Source organism: Crinia signifera, chromosome 11, assembly GCF_055691185.1.
Source record: "Crinia signifera chromosome 11, ASM5569118v1, whole genome shotgun sequence".
NCBI lineage: Eukaryota > Metazoa > Chordata > Amphibia > Anura > Myobatrachidae > Crinia > Crinia signifera.
The window spans coordinates 83,680,040-83,699,913 of NC_139227.1; the positions used below are offsets into that span (position 1 = coordinate 83,680,040).

At 47.1% G+C, this 19,874-nt stretch overlaps 1 protein-coding gene across 1 annotated transcript in view; it reads right to left on the reverse strand.

The window, feature by feature from the left end:
* Positions 1-19,874, reverse strand: part of LOC146045080 (uncharacterized) — a 127,494-nt gene continuing 107,620 nt past the window's right edge. The window contains exons 39-45 of the mRNA XM_083163764.1: positions 19,078-19,768; positions 18,438-18,988; positions 16,488-18,280; positions 7,126-7,602; positions 4,885-4,914; positions 1,767-1,872; positions 1-446 (exon numbers count right to left, since the gene is read on the reverse strand). Of these exons, the coding sequence (XP_083019890.1) occupies positions 251-446; positions 1,767-1,872; positions 4,885-4,914; positions 7,126-7,602; positions 16,488-18,280; positions 18,438-18,988; positions 19,078-19,768 (3,844 nt within the window). The 3' untranslated portion in view covers positions 1-250. The remainder of the gene's footprint in view (positions 447-1,766; positions 1,873-4,884; positions 4,915-7,125; positions 7,603-16,487; positions 18,281-18,437; positions 18,989-19,077; positions 19,769-19,874) is intronic.

A 19,874-nucleotide genomic window follows, 5' to 3' on the forward strand; every position in this document is an offset into this window, starting at 1 on the left:
ACAATAAATTTAATTGTAGGAAACATACAAATTAATTGTGCAGAATAAATTGTTCTCACTTTTTTTTTTTTTTTGCAATCTGAAATATATTGTTAAAATTTCGAAGTTGTAGAAGTTTCCAATGAAGTACATTTAAGACAAAACTACCAATAAACATTTGGTCTTGTTATGCCAGCGCACTGCCGCTTGCACGGCAGAATGTCACGGACAGACGTGCGAACCATAATTAAAAGATTGGGGGAGTTTCTGGTCATCCTGTGAGGGTCCCAGGAGTTGCTGGAGTCGGACAGTTGTGGTAGTTACATATACATTCTGTAAAGTACTTGATTTTGATAATTAATGTATCGGTTGACCCTTCACACTGTAGCTCTATATCCTTCTCTACTGCAGACTTCGGCATGCAGCAACTGCACCTGCTCTCAAGAGCTTCCCACCCATCTTCATACCTGTAAAACAAAGAACCAAAATGTCATTTGTTGGCATTAAACCCATTGTTTCTGTTTGGTTAAAGACAGCTGCTGGACATCTTGTATACCACAGACAAGCATAGTGACTCCCTAGCTACTATAAACCATGTCAAGTCAACTCTTGCATTGCGGAGACTGGGAACATAACTGGTGAGAGTTGGGGGAACCACAAGTTCTGTTTGTACAGTCTCCAAAAAATAGAATAAGGCCCAAGAGTCCCAGAGAGGCCGCCCCGGGGAACACCCGGAGAAATCATTCAATGGTTGCTGACCATCAAATGATTTCTCATGAACACGCAAATGGAGACGAAGGACCAGATGCACTAAGCTTCAAAAGTGATAAAATGGAGAGTGATAGACAACCAACCAATCAGCTCTGGCCTCTAGACTGGCCGGGCAGCTGACATCATGTGACCTTTGCCACCCGCCCCCAGCGCACCGCATACGTTCTGGCAGTATTTACATGGGAATGCCCATGAAACACTGGCCATTCCCATGGCCCGCCACCGCGCCTACACAGATGTCCTGCATGTGAGAATATGTGCTGGGCAGAACCATCAGTCCCTGGTGTGAACACGACGGGGACCGAATGGATCAGAATTGGCATCTAAAGCCCCATACACACGGGGGATATATCGCTCGCGATGAGCGATCTATCACTCTGTCCCGTTTGCATCAGCGATCAGAGATGGTCGCTGATGAAAAAGAAACTGCCGGGTGAGCCCGACAGCGGAAATCAGCTGGTCGCAGGAGCATGCGATCAGTACGGGGGAGAAAACGTACCCGCCATCGCGGGCTATATGGTCGCTCAGCTACCATATTTCCAGCGATATTAGACATAATTGCCCACATGTGTACGCACCTTGAGTCTTCCCTCCTTTTCTACACAATCACATAATTTAATTGATGGTAAAAGTGAATTGTCTTTATATTTTTGGATACTTCAAACTATATACAATCATGTGGGAACTATCTGAAAAGGTCCTTTACATAGATCTCAGTAACAGCTATTAAAAGTATGCATAATAATACAGTAAGGGGGCTATATATTAAGTACTGGAGAAATATAAAGTGGAGGGAGTTAGGCGGGGGACACACAAGCATGATATCCGCACAATTTGCCATCTCAGGACGACTGTGCATATTGTATGACGTGTATATATGATTAAGCGCCTCCGTAAGTCGCATGCAAACATCTGGCTGGCTGTGCTACTTAGCCAATTAGAAAATAACTCATGCTGAAGCAACAAGAGATTGCTCTGTCGTTCATTAAACTGTTGTGTGACCACAGATAACTTACCATGATTCGGACTCACAGTATCCATGGCACTTAGTCAGTGGCACCTCAGCAGTGCAGTTACCCTTGGTAATGTTGAGTTTGTAGTTATGAGGGCTGCATTGGGCTGCTGTAAAAGATCGTCAAGAGTAAAAAAAAGGATATTATTTATATACATAGGGAACGCCACTAGCAATGCCATCCCATTGCCTCACTTAAATCTAATCTTATAAATTGTTTTGATGCAAAAGACACACTCTGTTGTGAACATATTTTGGGCTAAGTAATAATTGACATTTGAAGGCAACTAGCAAATTTTGGTGGTTTGCCCACGGCTAAAATAATGCAGTTCTCAATGAATTCTAGTAGACTACACAAGCTCCCTTGGTCCTTAGTTATGTGTGTAGTTGTCATAGGCTGAGAGGTTTTATGCTATGAGTCAGTAATCTTGTGATGCTGACATTCCCTGATACAAGCAAGCAGATATACCAATGGGGCACTTATCTACAAACAGGTGCTCCCCAATCAGATGGTATAGCCATCACCGGGAGGCCTATATTGCGTAGCAGTAGCCGGTACTGTGCCAAGGCAAGCTACACAATAGTATTGGCTCCGTCCTACATTTTACAGTTTTGTCCACATGTGACTATGGTCATCCGAACCTGGAAATGATGCCTCTAAAATTGTATTTAATGTTCATTTCATTGTAAATGTCTAAATAAAATTAACGTAAGGGAGAAGCCATCGCTTGGTGCAAAAACCATTGACAGCATTTGATTATGAAATTATAATCCTGCTTTTAAATGATTCCAGCTACATGTCCAGTCATGCATTGTTACAGTTACTTCCATTACGTGAGCTCATTACAATTGGTACAACAAGCACATCAATAATGACAAGGGTGACACGAGAGTAACCTGTAGTAATGGCTTATATTCCGATTGCAAAAAGGACAATGCTTCAACTAAAAGTCAGTGGCTGGCTGTATTGTTCTCCCGGTAGGCCATGTGTAAGTATACAGAGGTACAAAATGGTAATTACTAAAGGCACATATTTTAACTGTAATGAACACAACTAATGTCCCTCACCTGGACTTAAGGGTGGGGATCATGGTGTCTACATGTACAATGTCAACATGGGAAAAAGGTTGACACATGAGTTTTACGGGGGGGGGGGGGGGGTTATTGTCAATTTGTAGATTTGAGCATGTGGACCTACAATTAGTGTACCGCGTATGCTTGCCTGGCCAAGTTAAGCTTCAAGCTGCTTGCCTCGCACAGCAACCGCTGCACTCGGCATACTTTACTGTTCCCTATCGGACTCCACATGGATGGTAAAGTGGTAAATGAAAAAGTTTAAAGAATAATAATAATAATAATAAAAAAACAACAACAGTGTTGCTTATGTGAACATGATGTCACTAATGACTCTTGCTGCTGACCATATGGTATTGACTGCCGACCTTGGCTTGGACTAATTGGTTAAACCCTTTTTCATAGCCTGTAAGGAGCTGCATTGATAACAAAGATGGCCGTGGTGCTCCATGAATGTAACAGATACAAATTGAAATATCTGAAAAGATATGAAACCTACTACTACTACTAGGAATAATAATATAAAACAAGTGAACTATATACAATTAGCTCCTGGGTGTATAATAAACAAACAACAGGTATAGAATTAAAATATTAAAACAGACTATACTGAATAGTCATCTCAAGCCTGCATTGTATGGGTCATGGTATCTAAATGGCAGATACACCTAGGCCCTGATTCTGGTTGACTCGCAAAGCAGTGGTATTTCGTTGCTTTGTGAGCCATGTTACTCCGCCCAGTACCCGTACGAACATCTGACCCCCTGCCGTTTTTCCCCGTAGCGATGTGAATGGATGTTTTGCATAAACATTCATTCGCAGCCTTGCGCGTGGGTGCCCAAAATCATTCACAGACCATCTAATGATTTCTGTAGCGCCCGCTAATTTAAGTCACTCTCTAGTGACCTAGATTAGCGGCACCCAGCTGCCCGCCCCCCGGAAAGCAGGTGGCCGCCCCTTCATATCCTGGATGGTAGGGTGTGAAAAAAAAAATCTTAATTAGAATCCATGTCGACCTTTATCATGTCGACCTATAGTTTATTTCAACATAAGCTGTGTTGACCTTTTATAGTTGCCGTCCTATGGCCTGCCGATCTAAGGGTGTCGACACAATGTATATCGACCCAACAACCATATCCCATACAATATCTCTGTAAGTGTTTGTTCTTAATACTCCGGGATCTATAGATTATTTCACTTGTTTAATAAAATGTTTGTTTATTTTTTCCTTTTGTTCATATATATTATATTTTAAGATATTTACATTTCATCTGTTTTTTTTTTTTTCAGTTTATTTAGGGCAGGCATGTCCAAACTATGGCCCTCCAACTGTTGTGCATCCCTGTAGCTGCAGGCTGGTTCATAATAAACCCATCCTTCACCTGCAGCAAGGCGCCTGTGCAAGCCTCCAATCACTAAACTGCAGGCGTGAAATGTGCAGCGGGCTCAGCTGCACCTCCATATGTCTACCGGTATTTGGAAGAACGTTTGGCAGCTGCATCACGCTCTATGGCAGGTATGGCCAAACTGTGGCCCTCCAGCTGTTGTGAAACTTCACATCCCAGCATGCCTTGCCATAGTAATAGCATAGTAATCCCTAATAGCATAACTGTGGCAAGGCATGATGGGACATGTAGTTTCACAACAGCTGAAGGGACATTGTTTGGACATGCCTGCTCTATGGGGCTCGTTTCAAGGTGACCATGCAATCTACCTGCCTGGATGATATAGGGCAGGCTCCTGTTTCTTTCACTAACCATTTGTAAAGCAGTGGCTTCACTGACCTGTTGCTGGACTATACTGCATTTTCACTGCCCAGACCTCGCTTGGATTGGTCTCTGGCACATACTTTGAAACTGCCCTGACTTTTGCCCAGTTACTTGACCATTACTAATTGCCCTCAACCTGGGCATTGGCTGATTGCCTTCTTTACTTGACTATTGCATGAACCTTGACTTATGTAGGTTTAATACAATTGTGCAAGCTTTGCACCTAAAGTATATTTCCAATTATATTGGTAACAAAGTAGGAGACTGGTGAATACTAACGTGGTTTGGATGTGGGAATCGAATCCGACGCTGTAGGAAGAAAATGAAAATATTTGTTAACATGTTGATCAAGAACCAAGTTTGCATTGTGCACTATTGTAACTCGCTGCGGACTCACAGAGATAAAGAGATATAGGAGGAAATTTACTAAGATGGTAAGAAGACTTCATATGTGATGTTGCTATGGGCAACCAATAAGAATCTACTTCTTATTTATTTAGCACCCTCTAGAAGACAGTAGACAGGATCTGATTGGTTGCCCATACCAACATCACATGTGCAGTCTTATTCCCATCTTAGTAAAGTTCCCCCATTGAGTTCATGATTTCCATGCGCATATCAAAACTGAGTAGCCGGTTAGCCTATAGCATGGGTGTTCAACTTTTCAGATGTTGTAAAACTACATGTTCCAACAGGCATTGCCACATTTTTTCCTGTAAGAGCATGCCAAAACTGTCAGGGCATGCAGGGACATGTAGTTCCAATACATCTGGAGGGTCAAAGGTTGAAGACATGTGGCCTATAGGACAAGGCAATGACAAATTTAGGGCCTTATTTTGGTTCATTCTTTCTGACAAAATCCTTCTTAGATGGACAAAACCATGTGCACTGCAGGGGGGGCAGATGTAACATGTGCAGAGAGAATTAGATTTGGGTGAGTAATTTTGTTTCTGTGCAGGGAAAATACTGACTGCTTTATTTTTACACTGCAATATAGATCTCACTTTGAAGTAAAACCCCACCCAAATCTAATTCTCTCTGCACATGTTACATCTGCCCCACCTGCAGTGCACATGGTTTTGCCCATCTAAGAAGGATTTTGTCAGAAAGAATGAACCAAAATAAGGCCCTTAGTCTTTTAAATATCTGAAATCACCCTTATATTTCCATGGTGCACCAGCTCACTCATTGGGGAAGATGTATTAAGCATTAACAAGAGATAAATGCAAGGGTGATAAGGAGAGATAAACGTCCAGCCAATCAGCTTGTTACTGACGTTTTTCAAACACAGCTTGTAACATGGCAGTTAGCAGGTGATTGGCTGGATGTTTATCTCTCTTTATCACCCTTGCATTTACTGTATCTCTTGTTAAGGCTTAATACATCTGCCCCACAGTGAGAGTGCCATACCTCCCTACAGTGGTGGCTTTCTGGACAGACACCCTAGCTGTGGTGGTGGTGAGATTTAGGGCTGTCACACATAAATGAGAACAGCTGGCACTCAGTATAATTATTCAAACAGACAGTTTATGTGACTAATGTGAAGTTCGTTTATTAGATGACATATTCTATATAAAACATAAACATGGTGTATTTATGTGTTTAGTTCCCTCCCAACCATCCCACTTATGGAAGGGACACCTAGAATATCTAGTGATTGTCTTGCAGTCCCATTATCAGGAATTTTGCCTCAAATTGTACATAGTTGGAAGGTCTTGATCTGCTGCATGTTATAAGGGGCAAGTTTCTCTACAGTGTGTGGCATATAAAATGTCAGCTGCCTTTAGAAATACCCACTTGGGGGCACAGTCATGCCCACCAGAGACATAGGTGTTGATGTACCAAGCAGAGAAAAGAGTCAAGAAGTGGTCAGTGGATACATTACCCATCGCTACCAATCAGCAATGAGGAAGCATTTATCAAGAACATTCTATAAAATGATAGGCGTATGCTGACTGATAGCTGTCCACAACTTCTCCACTCAATTCACAATACACTGCTGCGGGACATCTGGAGATCATTGATGTCCTTGAGCCACCTGGGACCTCCCCGGGCAGCAGGATCGCATGTGGCCCCATTCCCCGCCACCAGGAGGGGGCCTAATTCGGAGATGATATGTGCAGCACATATGATCTCCTGGATCCAATCCAATGCGCACTGGACCGCACATGGGGTCGGATGTCAAAACACATCTAGGGCCAGTTGTATCAAGCTTCAAAAAGTGATAACATGGAGAGTGATAAACAACCAGCCAATCCTCTCCTAATTCTCATGTTACAGGCTGGGTTTGAAAAATGACAGGAAGGAGCTGATTGGCTATTGGTTTCTCACTCTCCATTTTATCACTTTTTGAGGCTTGATACATCTGGCCCTTAATTTCGCCAGTTTTCATCAGATCCGTTGTCCCGATCCGTCGGAATCAGATGAAAACAGGCCAAATCGGACCTGTGTATCGGGGCCTTAAGTATTTTTTTGATAGAAATGCCATTATACTTATAATTGATTATAAAATATTCTTACCTGTGACGGTGTTGTTTCTGGTTGTAGTTGGGAGTGAAATTGGTGTAGTAATTGTTAAAGTAGATGTGGCTAGTGGTGTGTGTGTGGTTAATGGTGTTGTAGTATTACTAGTTGTGGGTGGAATTGGTTTGGTCACAGTGGAAGATTTTGTTGTGATTGTTGAAGTTAAAGATATTGGTGTGGAACTTAAGGTTGTACTGCTAATAGTAGTGAAGGTAATAGGGATAGTTGATATTGGAGTTGGTGTGGGTGTCGTTGGAGGTATTGGTGTGGTAGTAAAAGGGGTTGTACTACTAATGTTAGTGACGGTAATGGGTATAGTTGATGTTTGAGTTGGTGTGGGTGTCGTAGGAGGTATTGGTGTGGTAGTTGTGGTGGTTGCAGTGCTACTAGTGGAACTAACAGGAACAGTTGGCGTTGGGATGGGACTGGTAGTTGCAGATGTTGTTACTGTAGGCCTGCTGGGTACAGTGGAGGCTGTAAAGAAAATATATCAATTACCATTTGTTAGTTTGAATTTGATAAATATCCTGAAATCTATGTTGTAACGCCTGATGCTTATTTCTGCCACAATACAACAGCATGAAACTGACAAAACAAGTGATGGTATATTTACTATTACCAGTTATTTATGTTAATATGGTGCGCTCTGATCCTGTCCCCACAGCCCCCCAGGCTGTTTGTCCCCTTGCGGTCCCCATTCCCAGCAGTGGGCATCCCTGTGTGCTGTTGCCTGACAGCACGATCTGCCAGTAAGCAGATAGCGCGCCCAGTTTCCAGGAGAGTCAGTCCACGCGCCTCCTGTGTGAAGGGAGAAGAGAGTGACAACGCACCCCTTCTCTGAGGTGATCCCGCGCTGTGTGCCCTGCCAGTAGGTGACGGAGAGTGCAAGGTAGTGAGATAGGACAGCATTATTATACAGGGGAGTGTGCCTGTGCCCCGGCAGACATAGCCGCAGGGGCTGTCCCTTCAATCACCGTCTCACAGAGAGTTCCTGCAGATAATGCCTGCAGCACTACCCCACTGATAGTCTTCACAGACCAGCTGCACATTCTGCATGCTGTGCAGACTTCCCTGCTCCAAAGGAGACTACCTCCATCCATCCATCTGCTGCATACTCAGGACACGATAATTGCAGTACCTGCACCATACACTGTGCACACCTGCCTGACTGAGCAGAAACTGGGGTGTATACATGGCTGGTACATGCTATATACTGCATACCTGCAAAGATAACCCTTTGATGACTGTCAAGTCTATGCTCACTCAAATAAACAACATTCCTGGTTAAGTTTCCAAAACGTGCGTCATCTAACAACACCACAAGCACCGCTATATACTCTGCCAACAATTTATACAGCAGCATACCCTCCAACATGGGCCATTCCATTAGGTACAAAATGCTCTGTTCCTGGACTTCGCTGCCAGTGGCAGTTACAGAGGTTGGACTCCAGCACAGTCCAATATTCAAAGAGGGGGGTCACATCAACTGCCAGTAAGTCCAGGACAGTGATGTTTGGGGTGGCAGTAGGTGTGGCTCCCCTTTTTGAATATTGGATTGTGCTGCAGGCTCACATCTGCCACTGGCAGGGAAGTCCAGGAACAGAGCATTTTGTACCTAATGGAATGGGTCATGTTGGAGGGTATGCAGCACCCACATAGTACCAGCACCTTACTCATTCACTCCCATATGTCCTGTTAAACGTGAAGTCCCAATACACTGTATAAATCCTATAACACAAACTAACTCCAGGGTTAATTTAGTCTATAAATGTCTTTGGGGTGTGTGTGAGGAAACCAAGGCAACCAGAGCAATCCAATGCAAAAATGATCTACTCAGTGATAGGATTCCGGTCAGGACTACGGGAATGACCACAGGGCTGTGACACCAAAATATCAACCTCTGTGCCACCAGCACCACCCATGGAAGATTGGAAGCTGGCAAGTACCAACCAATTAGTCCTAATGACCGCAGCACAGTGGGAAATAAACAAATGTTACTGTAACTTTAATGGGTAGGCATCAAAGGAAGACTAAAAATAAATGTATGACTTTTATCAAACCTTTGAGAGAGATTCTGGGTGAAATGTAATAGGATGAGAGATTCAGAAAGAGAGATTTGGTAAGAAATCTCCATTTTTTTTTAAGCAGCAATTATTTACACTGAAAAATCAATCTGGTTTTGCAGTGTAATACTGCTTTCAGACCGCACTCTAGACCCGGGTTATTGCCGTGTTCTTGCGGCCCCAACACGGGTCAAGGTGCGGTCTGAAAAGGCCACCACGGGTCGAGCAATACGGGTGTTCAACCCTGGTATTGACCAGGGTTGAACACGGCTATGACCCGTGTCAAGTGCAGTGTGAACGGGTGCCTGGGTCGAGCGACCCGTGTCCCGTTCACAGTATGGAGGAGGCAGCACTGTCAGCTCCAAGTACTGCCTCCTCCCAAGCCCCCGATGACGCGCCGCCGCCCAGCTCCGCCCCATGTGACGTCACCGACTCGGCAATATGCCGTGTCGGTGTCGGAACTTTCAGACCGCATATGCCGTGTTGCTCTGGGGATGGGAACCGTGTCCTAATCCCGTATGCGACACGGCATTTGCGGTCTGAAAGTAGTATAAATGATTGCCGCTTTAAAAAACCTGGAGATTTCTTAAATATTTTATTAATTTTCTTTAGTATGAAATATAAAAACATGTATACATGTATATAGCAATACATAACAAACATGCATGCATATATATAGCAATACATAGCAGAAATACAAAAATATAACAATACATGGCAGTAATGCCTGTCAATCCTTTAGCGGCAATACCTAGTGCTTTACCTATGCTATCAGCGTCTTTTGCTGTGGCCTTCTTGTATATTCTATATCTTTTCCGCCTTTTATCCCCATATTTACTCCATAGACCTGTTTACTTATTTCTTTCTCTCTACTTAAGTCTTATCTTTGTTCGTTTATTTAAAATGGGTGTCTTCCTAGGCGTACTGTTTCTTCATTATACCAAGAAGTTAATTTTATTGCCTGTCTTAGCGATTCTTTTGTTGTTGGAGAAATGTTTTTAATATACGGTGCCCAGATAGAAAAGAATCTTTCCGCCTTCTTTTCTTTATTTAAAGACATTTCAAGCCAGTCCATATGGAACAGGTGCGAGACCCGGGGTTCTAGCAAAGTTAGGGTTAAGGTATTATTTGACACCCACTGCGATAAGAATGTCTTCCGTGCTGCGGCGAATATTTTTGCCAGGAATATTTTTCCTCCTTGGGTTATATTTCTTTCCCTTACTTGGGTATGTATGTCCCACAGGGCCCATTCTGGAGTGAGCGCTACCCTGATCTCATATCTGTTCCATATGTACCCGCCGATCGTCTGCCAAAACTTATTTACCTCTGGGCATTGCCACATGCAATGCATTATGTCTGCATCAGCTGCCTTACATTTAAAGCATGCTGAGTCTGATGTTAAACCCATTTGCCACCTTCTTTTCGGCATATAATATGCCCTATGCAGCAGCTTATATTGCATCTCTGCATATGTGGCGGTGATTAACGTTTTATTTAATCGTACAAAAGCTTTTAAGATTGCTTGTGGTGTTATACCTGGTAAGTCCTCTGACCATCTCGTGAACCCCATATTCTCTCCCTCCACTAATATCTGTTTTTTGATATGTTGATATATCAATGATGTTGTAATCATTTTGTTTTTATTCCCCATGCTCTGTATCATTTTATTTAGATTTTTCTCAGTTTCAATAACTGTTATTTTTCTTGTAATGCTCTGGACATAACTTCTCAATTGGAAGTATGCAAATCTGGGTATTGATATCTCAACATATTTTTCGCATAACCCCTGGTAAGACAAGACCGCTGTGCAGTTTTCGTTCATAACGTTGTGCAGAGTTCTCATTCCTGCCCGCTCATAGCTCTTGACAAGTCTGCTAAGTCTGTAAGGTTGGCATTCCTGTTTCAGTATTATACAGTAATGATTGGAACAATGTATTGTGCGATGTCATTCCCAGCCCAGCATGAGCAAGCCTCCATGCTGCGCAGGTTGCCATCAGCATCGGATTGTCTGCTACCTTTGCCGGGTATTTTGACGGCCTCATATGCAGCAAACTTGTCAGTGGTATTTCCGGGCAGGAAGCTTGTTCTATTGCCAAATTTACATAATGTTCTTTTGCGTGTATCCAATCTACCGCGTATCTAAAGTTTGCTGCCACTGTATAACTCTTTATACATGGCAGATTAATACCTCCCAGTGAAGTTTGTTGGGTTAGTTTGTACATTGAGATTCGGGGCTTTTTTCCTTCCCATATAAATCTACTGATCTCTCTGTTTAGTAATTGTATGTCAGGGTCTTTAATCAGCAGGGGTAGGGTTTGTATAACATATAGCAATCTAGGGAATGATATCATCTTAACCAGCTGGCATCTCCCTATATATGATAGCGGTAAAGACCGCCATGCCCGGAAGTCTGTTCCAATTTTTTTAATTACCGGTACATAATTTACCTGGTACAATTCTGCTGGGTTTGCCGTTATGACTAGCCCTAGGTATGTAATGTGATGGTCTGCCCATAAAAATGGAAAGTCCTGTGTCCATCCCATTTTTGCCTCTCTATGCAATGCCAATGCCTTAGTTTTTGCTTTATTGACCATAAATCCTGATATATCCTCAAACTCCTTCAACGTCCTTAGAAGGCTAGGAAAGGCCTTCTGTGGATTTGTAAAGTATAACAGGAGGTCATCCGCGTATGCTGATACCTTTAACTCTACGGCTCCGAATTGTATCCCCTTCCATTCCGTTTGGGAGTGGAAGATTCTAATAAGTGGGTCTATGGCGATGTTGAATAGTAGAGGGGATAATGGGCACCCCTGTCGGCGAAGAATACAAGTTCCTAAACAAAGTGATAAATCCCACTCCCAGCCTTTGCGTATGAAATACCCTTAACAAATGTGCCCAGGATACTCGATCGAATGCCTTGTCGGCATCACAACTCACCAGCAGGGAATTTCCCTTAGCTAGTGAGTGTGATTGTGCCAATGCCGCTATCACTTGCCTGATGTTATGTATTGAAGATCTGCCCCTTAAAAATCCCGTCTGTGACGGGTGAATCAATTTCGGCAAAACCAGCTGTAATCTGTTAGCAATAATGGTTGTTAGGATTTTGAGGTCCTGATTTAATAATGAGATCGGTCTATACGATGTCACCAGATTTGGATCTTTTCCCATTTTTTTTATCACAATTATTCTTGCCTCGTTGAACCCCATCGGGGGTGAACCACCCTTAATGATGTAGTTAAAGAAGGCAAGCATGTGTGGCATCAGTTCTGGTAGCGTCAATTTATAGTATTCCGCACTTAGGCCGTCAGGCCCTGGTGATTTGCCTTTTGATAGTTTATTTATGACTTGTTTGAGTTCTACTTCTGTTATTGGGTCTATTAGTGCATCACTTTCTAATTTTGTTAGTTTAGGGAGTTTGGCTCTTCTCAGGAAGTCCATCCCTAGCTTTGGTTGATCTTGGGGTGGTGCGTACAAGTCCTTTATAGTAATTTAAAAAAGCGTCCGCTATTTCTTCCGTCCTTTTATTCTGTATCCCTCCCTCTGAGGTTATGCTTATGATACGGGTTGCTGGTCGGTGTCCTCTGGCTACCGATGCTAGCAATTTCCCAGCCTTATTACCCCATCTAAAATACCTATGTTTTTGAAGGTCTAGGTAATATTGAGCTTTTTCCGTACATACGGTATCGTATAGTGCTTTTGTTTCCAAAAATACCTGGCGGGTCTCCCGAGTATTGTCGCTCAGCATCGCTGCATATGCTACTGATACCGCCGTACTTAGTTCTGCATATCGTTTCTGTATTGTTTTTCGTTTTACTGCTACATAAGCCATAATACAGCCCCGCATGACGGGCTTAGATGCCGCCCAACATAGATTTATGTCGTCTAAGTGCTGTATATTATCTTCCACATAATTTTGAAAGGTACTGCTTCAATGCTGCCCCAAGCTGCTGAAGCCTGGTGCTGACCCCGGTGGCCCAGGAGCGGTGGCCACCGGGCTGATTCAGTGTAAAAAAATAGAATAAACTATTGTTTTATACTGTGGAACTATGAGTCCCAGCAAGCCTCCCCCGCAAGCTGGGACTAGGAGAACAACAAGTCCCAGCATGCGGGGCATTAAAGGGCCCGCTGGCACTTGTGGTTTCACAATAGTAAAAATTGTCAAATAAACTCACACTGACACACAAGAAAAATAAAGCTTTATTACATACAAAGCCCATACATACTGATACTTTCCTATCTTGAGCCTGTAGGTAGGTCCCTGGGTCCGGGGCTCCAGGGGTCCGGCGAAATCCATAGGGGACCTGTGAAAGGAAATTCTAGATCTGTCCTCTTCTCTCCGCAGTAGTCCTCCGGTACTTGGCAAACTAACAAAATGACACCCGGCACCAGCGAACCGGAGAAGCGCAGAATGTTCATATTCCGCGCCTCTCCGATTTTTCTTTTACAAATTTTTCTTAGTAAATTTCCCCCATTATGTCAAAACTGCCTCCAAATTACTGTGCACAGTTTTGAAGAATGTAATGAAATCTATATTTCAAAGTTAAATAGCTAAACATACTTTGCCTAAAAAACAAAACAAAAAACAGTTTTGCTATGCTTCGGGCACTTTTATATTCTACCTAAATGCCCCCTGGGATGGCAAAAAAATCCTGAAAAACCCGTCAAACTTTTGCTTGCGTCGACCTTTTTAATGTGTTGACTTGTAGACTTTTGAACAATAGTGGTCAATCTTTTCACTATTAAACAAATGAATGCATCTCATGCACATAGGTCCTTATTCTGGTTGACTTGGTCCGGCGGGAATTGGCACTGAGCGCGAGTTTTCGGTTAGTACGCATGCGTAGCAGCCGCAATGCGCACGTGCAGGTTTGTTCAACCGTACACGCACGCAACCGCGCAAGCAGAAATTTGCTTGCAAACGATTTCGAGCAAAGAAGGCGTTATGTGGGCGCGGACACAAAAGTAGGCAAAACTGGGCAGAAACTGGGGCGTATACATGGCTGGTGACTACAAGCGCTGGGTGGTGGCTTTGCAGGACTGTGCAAGCACTTGTAATATTAGAGCTCCAAATCATTTGCACCAAAAAAACAAGTCTCATGCCACACAGGACAACCGCTTACCAGGCCAAAATTCGCACCCCCAATCAACAATAAATGCAGGGCCGTATATAGGTGTAATGAAGGAGAAAAAATCTCAGGCGCTTTGAGAAACTCAGAGTATGACCAGTGCTCCAGCTGCCACCACCAGGAGGGATGCCCACCTCCAACAGATTAGAAAATAGAAAGTAAAAGTGGGGCGCTTAGGGTACTGTGGAACAATGAATGAATCTGTTTGTAATTATTTTTTTTTTTTTTATTATACATTAAACAAAGAATGTGCAAATCAATAAAAAAGACACACTGACTTACACCATAAAACATAAAGACTACGTTCACTTTCCAGGGAGTGATAATAGACCCTTTGTATATGGGAGACTGTTATAAGCAGTACCTGCAGGTAATAGGTAAAATATAATCAGTAGGGGCGTAACTATAAATTTTGCTCTCCCCTGCCAAAACGTTTGTGGCGACCCCCCCACCCGGCTCCTCGCCAGAGTGTGGCGTGATGACGTCACACGCATAACGGAGAAGCTGAAGCAGGATAGATGAAGAGAGACCAGCAGACACTGCTGCTTTCCTCGGCTCAGATGCATCCCAGGCCGCCCCAGCACGCCCATCCTGTACACAGTAGACAATAGCCGGCTCTGTGTACAGTCAATTGAATCAGTGGGGGATTTGTCGTCTCTGCCATGGCCGCACCTGCGCTGTGGTTGACTCGCCTTGTCAGCAGTATGTCAGTGCGTCCAGTGGGTGCTGGCGCCCACATAGACCCCACTGTGGCTTGCTCCCCCAGTGGCAGATGGGGCTGCCTTACAGTAGTTACGCCACTGATAATCAGCCTTTGGTAGTTGTTGGAGTTTTGCAATAGTTCTCCTCTTTGGGGGATTGGTAAGTCCAACTTTCCCAATAATGCAGAAGATTTAATATTGCACAAGCCCACAATAGATTAATATTTACTTTTACCTCCTTTAGGAGACTTGGGGTCCTGTGCAATCTGTTCCTGTAGATGTATAACACACACTGTCCAGCTGGGCAGAAATAGCAGGATCATGCACTCTGTAAGTGAGTACGCCACTGTGTATTCGCGTTAGCTGTGGGAGACAATGTTGCCAAATATTGATACATTGGGCAGCATCCAGTGGCGTAACTATAATGTTGCAGACCCCGCTGTGGCTTGGAGGAGCCAGCATTGACAGGTCTGCAGTGAGCGCCGAGGTGGGGCTGTATGCTGCTGCCGGATACCGTTGTACCCTTCTGCCCGACAGGCAGCGGCGCTGGCAGCATGAAGCCCTTCAGACCTGCACAGTTGAGTCCTGTGCGTCTTCCTCCCTTCCTCTGCTTCCAGCAGTACAGGCAGCCGCAGGAGCCAGGAGGGGTTTCTGTGTACTGCACACACACGCACGCACAGACAGTCCGCACAGGCAGGAGCTGCATCATCCTCCCTGCTTTCTCCGATCCCTTGTACATACAGTACATTCCAGAGGAACTGTATATTTGCCTCTAACTCCCTAAACCAATTATTTTCAGGGAAATATCAGCAAATATTCAGCAGTAAAAGGGCATCCTAGTGTGCAGAGCAGGGAGATGTCAGGCAGAATATTCACTTTGCATCCTGCTGCCACCAGCTACTACATAGAGAAGGTGCAGAGCTGTAGAGGAGTGGTGAGGCGGAGGTTAGGCAGCGGCAGGCAGGCTGGAGATTTCAAAAGTCACATTCAAATGAGTGGTCAGCAACTGATTAGCATAGAGAGCCATCTGCCACCACTCTCAGCCAAAGAGCAGTTTCCCATTGACTTGGGACAGCGGGCTTAATATACCACCACCCTTTTCTCTAACACTGAGGACTGTGCCACCAACACCACATTGCTGCCAACGCCAACAGCATTCCCACACTGTTGACAATGCTGGCACCCTTGCACTGCCGACACAACAACCCACCACATAGCATTGCAAAACAAGTCCAGACAGCAGTAAAAGGCATATATTTGCACAACCGATGAGTAAAAATTCAACACTGACAGAGCATTTACTGTAGGTACTTTCCTGAATTAGGTTCATTATTTCTACATGCACTTTTGGAATGAAAAATGTGTCATAATACAAAAAACAATGTACGCATTTTAGAGATAATTTAAAAAATATTAATTACAATTTAATTAGCAAAAAAAAAAAACCTTAACCAATAAAATTAACTTACTTGAAAAAGAGGATGAAGATGTGAATTCCAGAGGATCAGATGTAGGAGGTTCTGAAGATGCTGTAGATGCTGGAGATATAATACTCGGAGTTTCTATATGAGTGGATGACGTGGGCGGGGGTGGAGTCGTACTGGGGGTCACCGTTGTGGATGACGTGGGCGCGGGGGTGGTCGAGGTGGTGGTGTGGGATGTGGAGGGCTGGGGTGGAGTCGTACTGGGGGTCACTGTTGTGGATGACGTGGGCAAGGGGGTGGTCGAGGTGGTGGTGTGGGATGTGGAGGGCTGGGGTGGAGTCGTGCTGGGAGTCACAGTTGTGGATGGCGTGAGCGTGGTTGAGGTGGTGGTGTAGGATGTGGAGGGCGGGGGTGGAGTTGTGCTGGGAGTCACCGTTGTGGATGGCGTGGGGGTGGTCGAGGTGGTGGTGTGGGATGTGGAGGGCGGGGGTGGAGTCTTGCTGGGAGTCACTGTTGTGGATGACGTGGGGGTGGTTGAGGTGGTGGTGTGGGATGTGGAGGGCGGGGGTGGTGTCGTACTGGGGGTCACCGTTGTGGATGACGTGGGCGCGGCGGTGGTCGAGGTGGTGGTGTGGGATGTGGAGGGCTGGGGTGGAGTCGTGCTGGGAGTCACGGTTGTGGAAGTCATGGGGGTGGTTGAGGTGGTGGTGTGGGATGTGGAGGGTGGGGGTGGAGTCGTGCTGGGAGTCACAGTTGTGGATGGCGTGAGCGTGGTTGAGGTGGTGGTGTAGGATGTGGAGGGCGGGGGTGGAGTTGTGCTGGGAGTCACCGTTGTGGATGGCGTGGGGGTGGTCGATGTGGTGGTGTGGGATGTGGAGGGCGGGGGTGGAGTCGTGCTTGGAGTCACTGTTGTGGATGGCGTGGGAGTGGTCAAGGTGGTGGTGTGGGATGTGGAGGGCGGGGGTGGAGTCGTGCTGGGAGTCACGGTTGTGGATGGCATGAGCGTGGTTGAGGTGGTGGTGTGGGATGTGGAGGGCGGTGGTGGAGTTGTGCTGGGAGTCACCATTGTGGATGGAGTGGGGGTGGTCGAGGTGGTGGTGTGGGATGTGGAGGGCGGGGGTGGAGTCGTGCTGGGAGTCACCGTTGTGGATGGCGTAGGGGTGGTCGATGTGGTGGTGTGGGATGTGGAGGGCGGGGGTGGAGTCGTGCTTGGAGTCAATGTTGTGGATGGCGTGGGAGTGGTTGAGGTGGTGGTGTGGGATGTGGAGGGCGGGGGTGGAGTCGTGCTGTGAGTCACCGTTGTGGATGGCGTGGGGGTGGTCGATGTGGTGGTGTGGGATGTGGAGGGCGGGGGTGGAGTCGTGCTGTGAGTCACGGTTGTGGAAGTCATGGGGGTGGTTGAGGTGGTGGTGTGGGATGTGGAGGGCAGGGGTGGAGTCGTACTGGGGGTCACCGATGTGGATGACGTGGGCGCGGGGGTGGTCGAGGTGGTGGTGTGGGATGTGGAGGGCGGGGGTGGAGTCGTGCTGGGAGTCACAGTTGTGGATGGCGTGAGCGTGGTTGAGGTGGTGGTGTAGGATGTGGAGGGCGGGGGTGGAGTTGTGCTGGGAGTCACCGTTGTCGATGGCGTGGGGGTGGTCGATGTGGTGGTGTGGGATGTGGAGGGCGGGGGTGGAGTCGTGCTTGGAGTCACTGTTGTGGATGGCGTGGGAGTGGTCGAGGTGGTGGTGTGGGATGTGGAGGGCGGGGGTGGAGTCGTGCTGGGAGTCACGGTTGTGGATGGCGTGAGCGTGGTTGAGGTGGTGGTGTGGGATGTGGAGGGCGGTGGTGGAGTTGTGCTGGGAGTCACCGTTGTGGATGGCGTGGGGGTCGTTGAGGTGATGGTGTGGGATGTGGAGGGCGGGGATGGAGTCGTGCTGGGAGTCACCGTTGTGGATGGCGTGGGGGTGGTCGATGTGGTGGTGTGGGATGTGGAGGGCGGGGGTGGAGTCGTGCTTGGAGTCAATGTTGTGGATGGCGTGGGAGTGGTCGAGGTGGTGGTGTGGGATGTGGAGGGCGGGGTTGGAGTCGTACTGGGGGTCACCGTTGTGGATGACGTAGACGCGGGGGTGGTCGAGGTGGTGGTGTGGGATGTGGAGGACGTGGGTGTAGCCGTGCTGGGAGTCACGGTTGTGGAAGTCATGGGGGTGGTTGAGGTGGTGGTGTGGGATGTGGAGGGCGGGGGTGGAGTCGTGCTGGGAGTCACAGTTGTGGATGGCGTGAGCGTGGTTGAGGTGGTGGTGTAGGATGTGGAGGGCAGGGGTGGAGTTGTGCTGGGAGTCACCATTGTGGATGGCGTGGGGGTGGTCAAGGTGGTGGTGTGGGATGTGGAGGGCGGGGATGGAGTCGTGCTGGGAGTCACAGTTGTGGATGGCGTGGTGGTGGTCGATGTGGTGGTGTGGGATGTGGAGGGCGGGGGTGGAGTCGTGCTTGGAGTCACTGTTGTGGATGGCGTGGGAGTGGTCGAGGTGGTGGTGTGGGATGTGGAGGGTGGGGGTGGAGTCGTGCTGGGAGTCACCGTTGTGGATGGCGTGAGCGTGGTTGAGGTGGTGGTGTGGGATGTGGAGGGCGGGGGTGTAGTTGTGCTGGGAGTCACCGTTGTGGATGGCGTGGGGGTGGTCGAGGTGGTGGTGTGGGATGTGGAGGGCGGGGGTGGAGTCGTGCTGGGAGTCACCGTTGTGGATGGCGTGGGGGTGGTCGATGTGGTGGTGTGGGATGTGGAGGGCGGGGGTGGAGTCGTGCTGGGAGTCACGGTTGTGGAAGTCATGGGGGTGGTTGAGGTGGTGGTGTGGGATGTGGAGGGCGGTGGTGGAGTTGTGCTGGGAGTCACTGTTGTGGATGGCGTGGGGGTGGTTGAGGTGGTGGTGTGGGACGTGGAGGGCGGGGATGGAGTCGTGCTGGGAGTCACAGTTGTGGATGGCGTGGTGGTGGTCGATGTGGTGGTGTGGGATGTGGAGGGCGGGGGTGGAGTCGTGCTTGGAGTCACTGTTGTGGATGGCGTGGGAGTGGTCGAGGTGGTGGTGTGGGATGTGGAGGGTGGGGGTGGAGTCGTGCTGGGAGTCACCGTTGTGGATGGCGTGAGCGTGGTTGAGGTGGTGGTGTGGGATGTGGAGGGCGGGGGTGGAGTTGTGCTGGGAGTCACCGTTGTGGATGGCGTGGGGGTGGTCGAGGTGGTGGTGTGGGATGTGGAGGGCGGGGGTGGAGTCGTGCTGGGAGTCACCGTTGTGGATGGCGTGGGGGTGGTCGATGTGGTGGTGTGGGATGTGGAGGGCGGGGGTGGAGTCGTGCTGGGAGTCACGGTTGTGGAAGTCATGGGGGTGGTTGAGGTGGTGGTGTGGGATGTGGAGGGCGGTGGTGGAGTTGTGCTGGGAGTCACCATTGTGGATGGAGTGG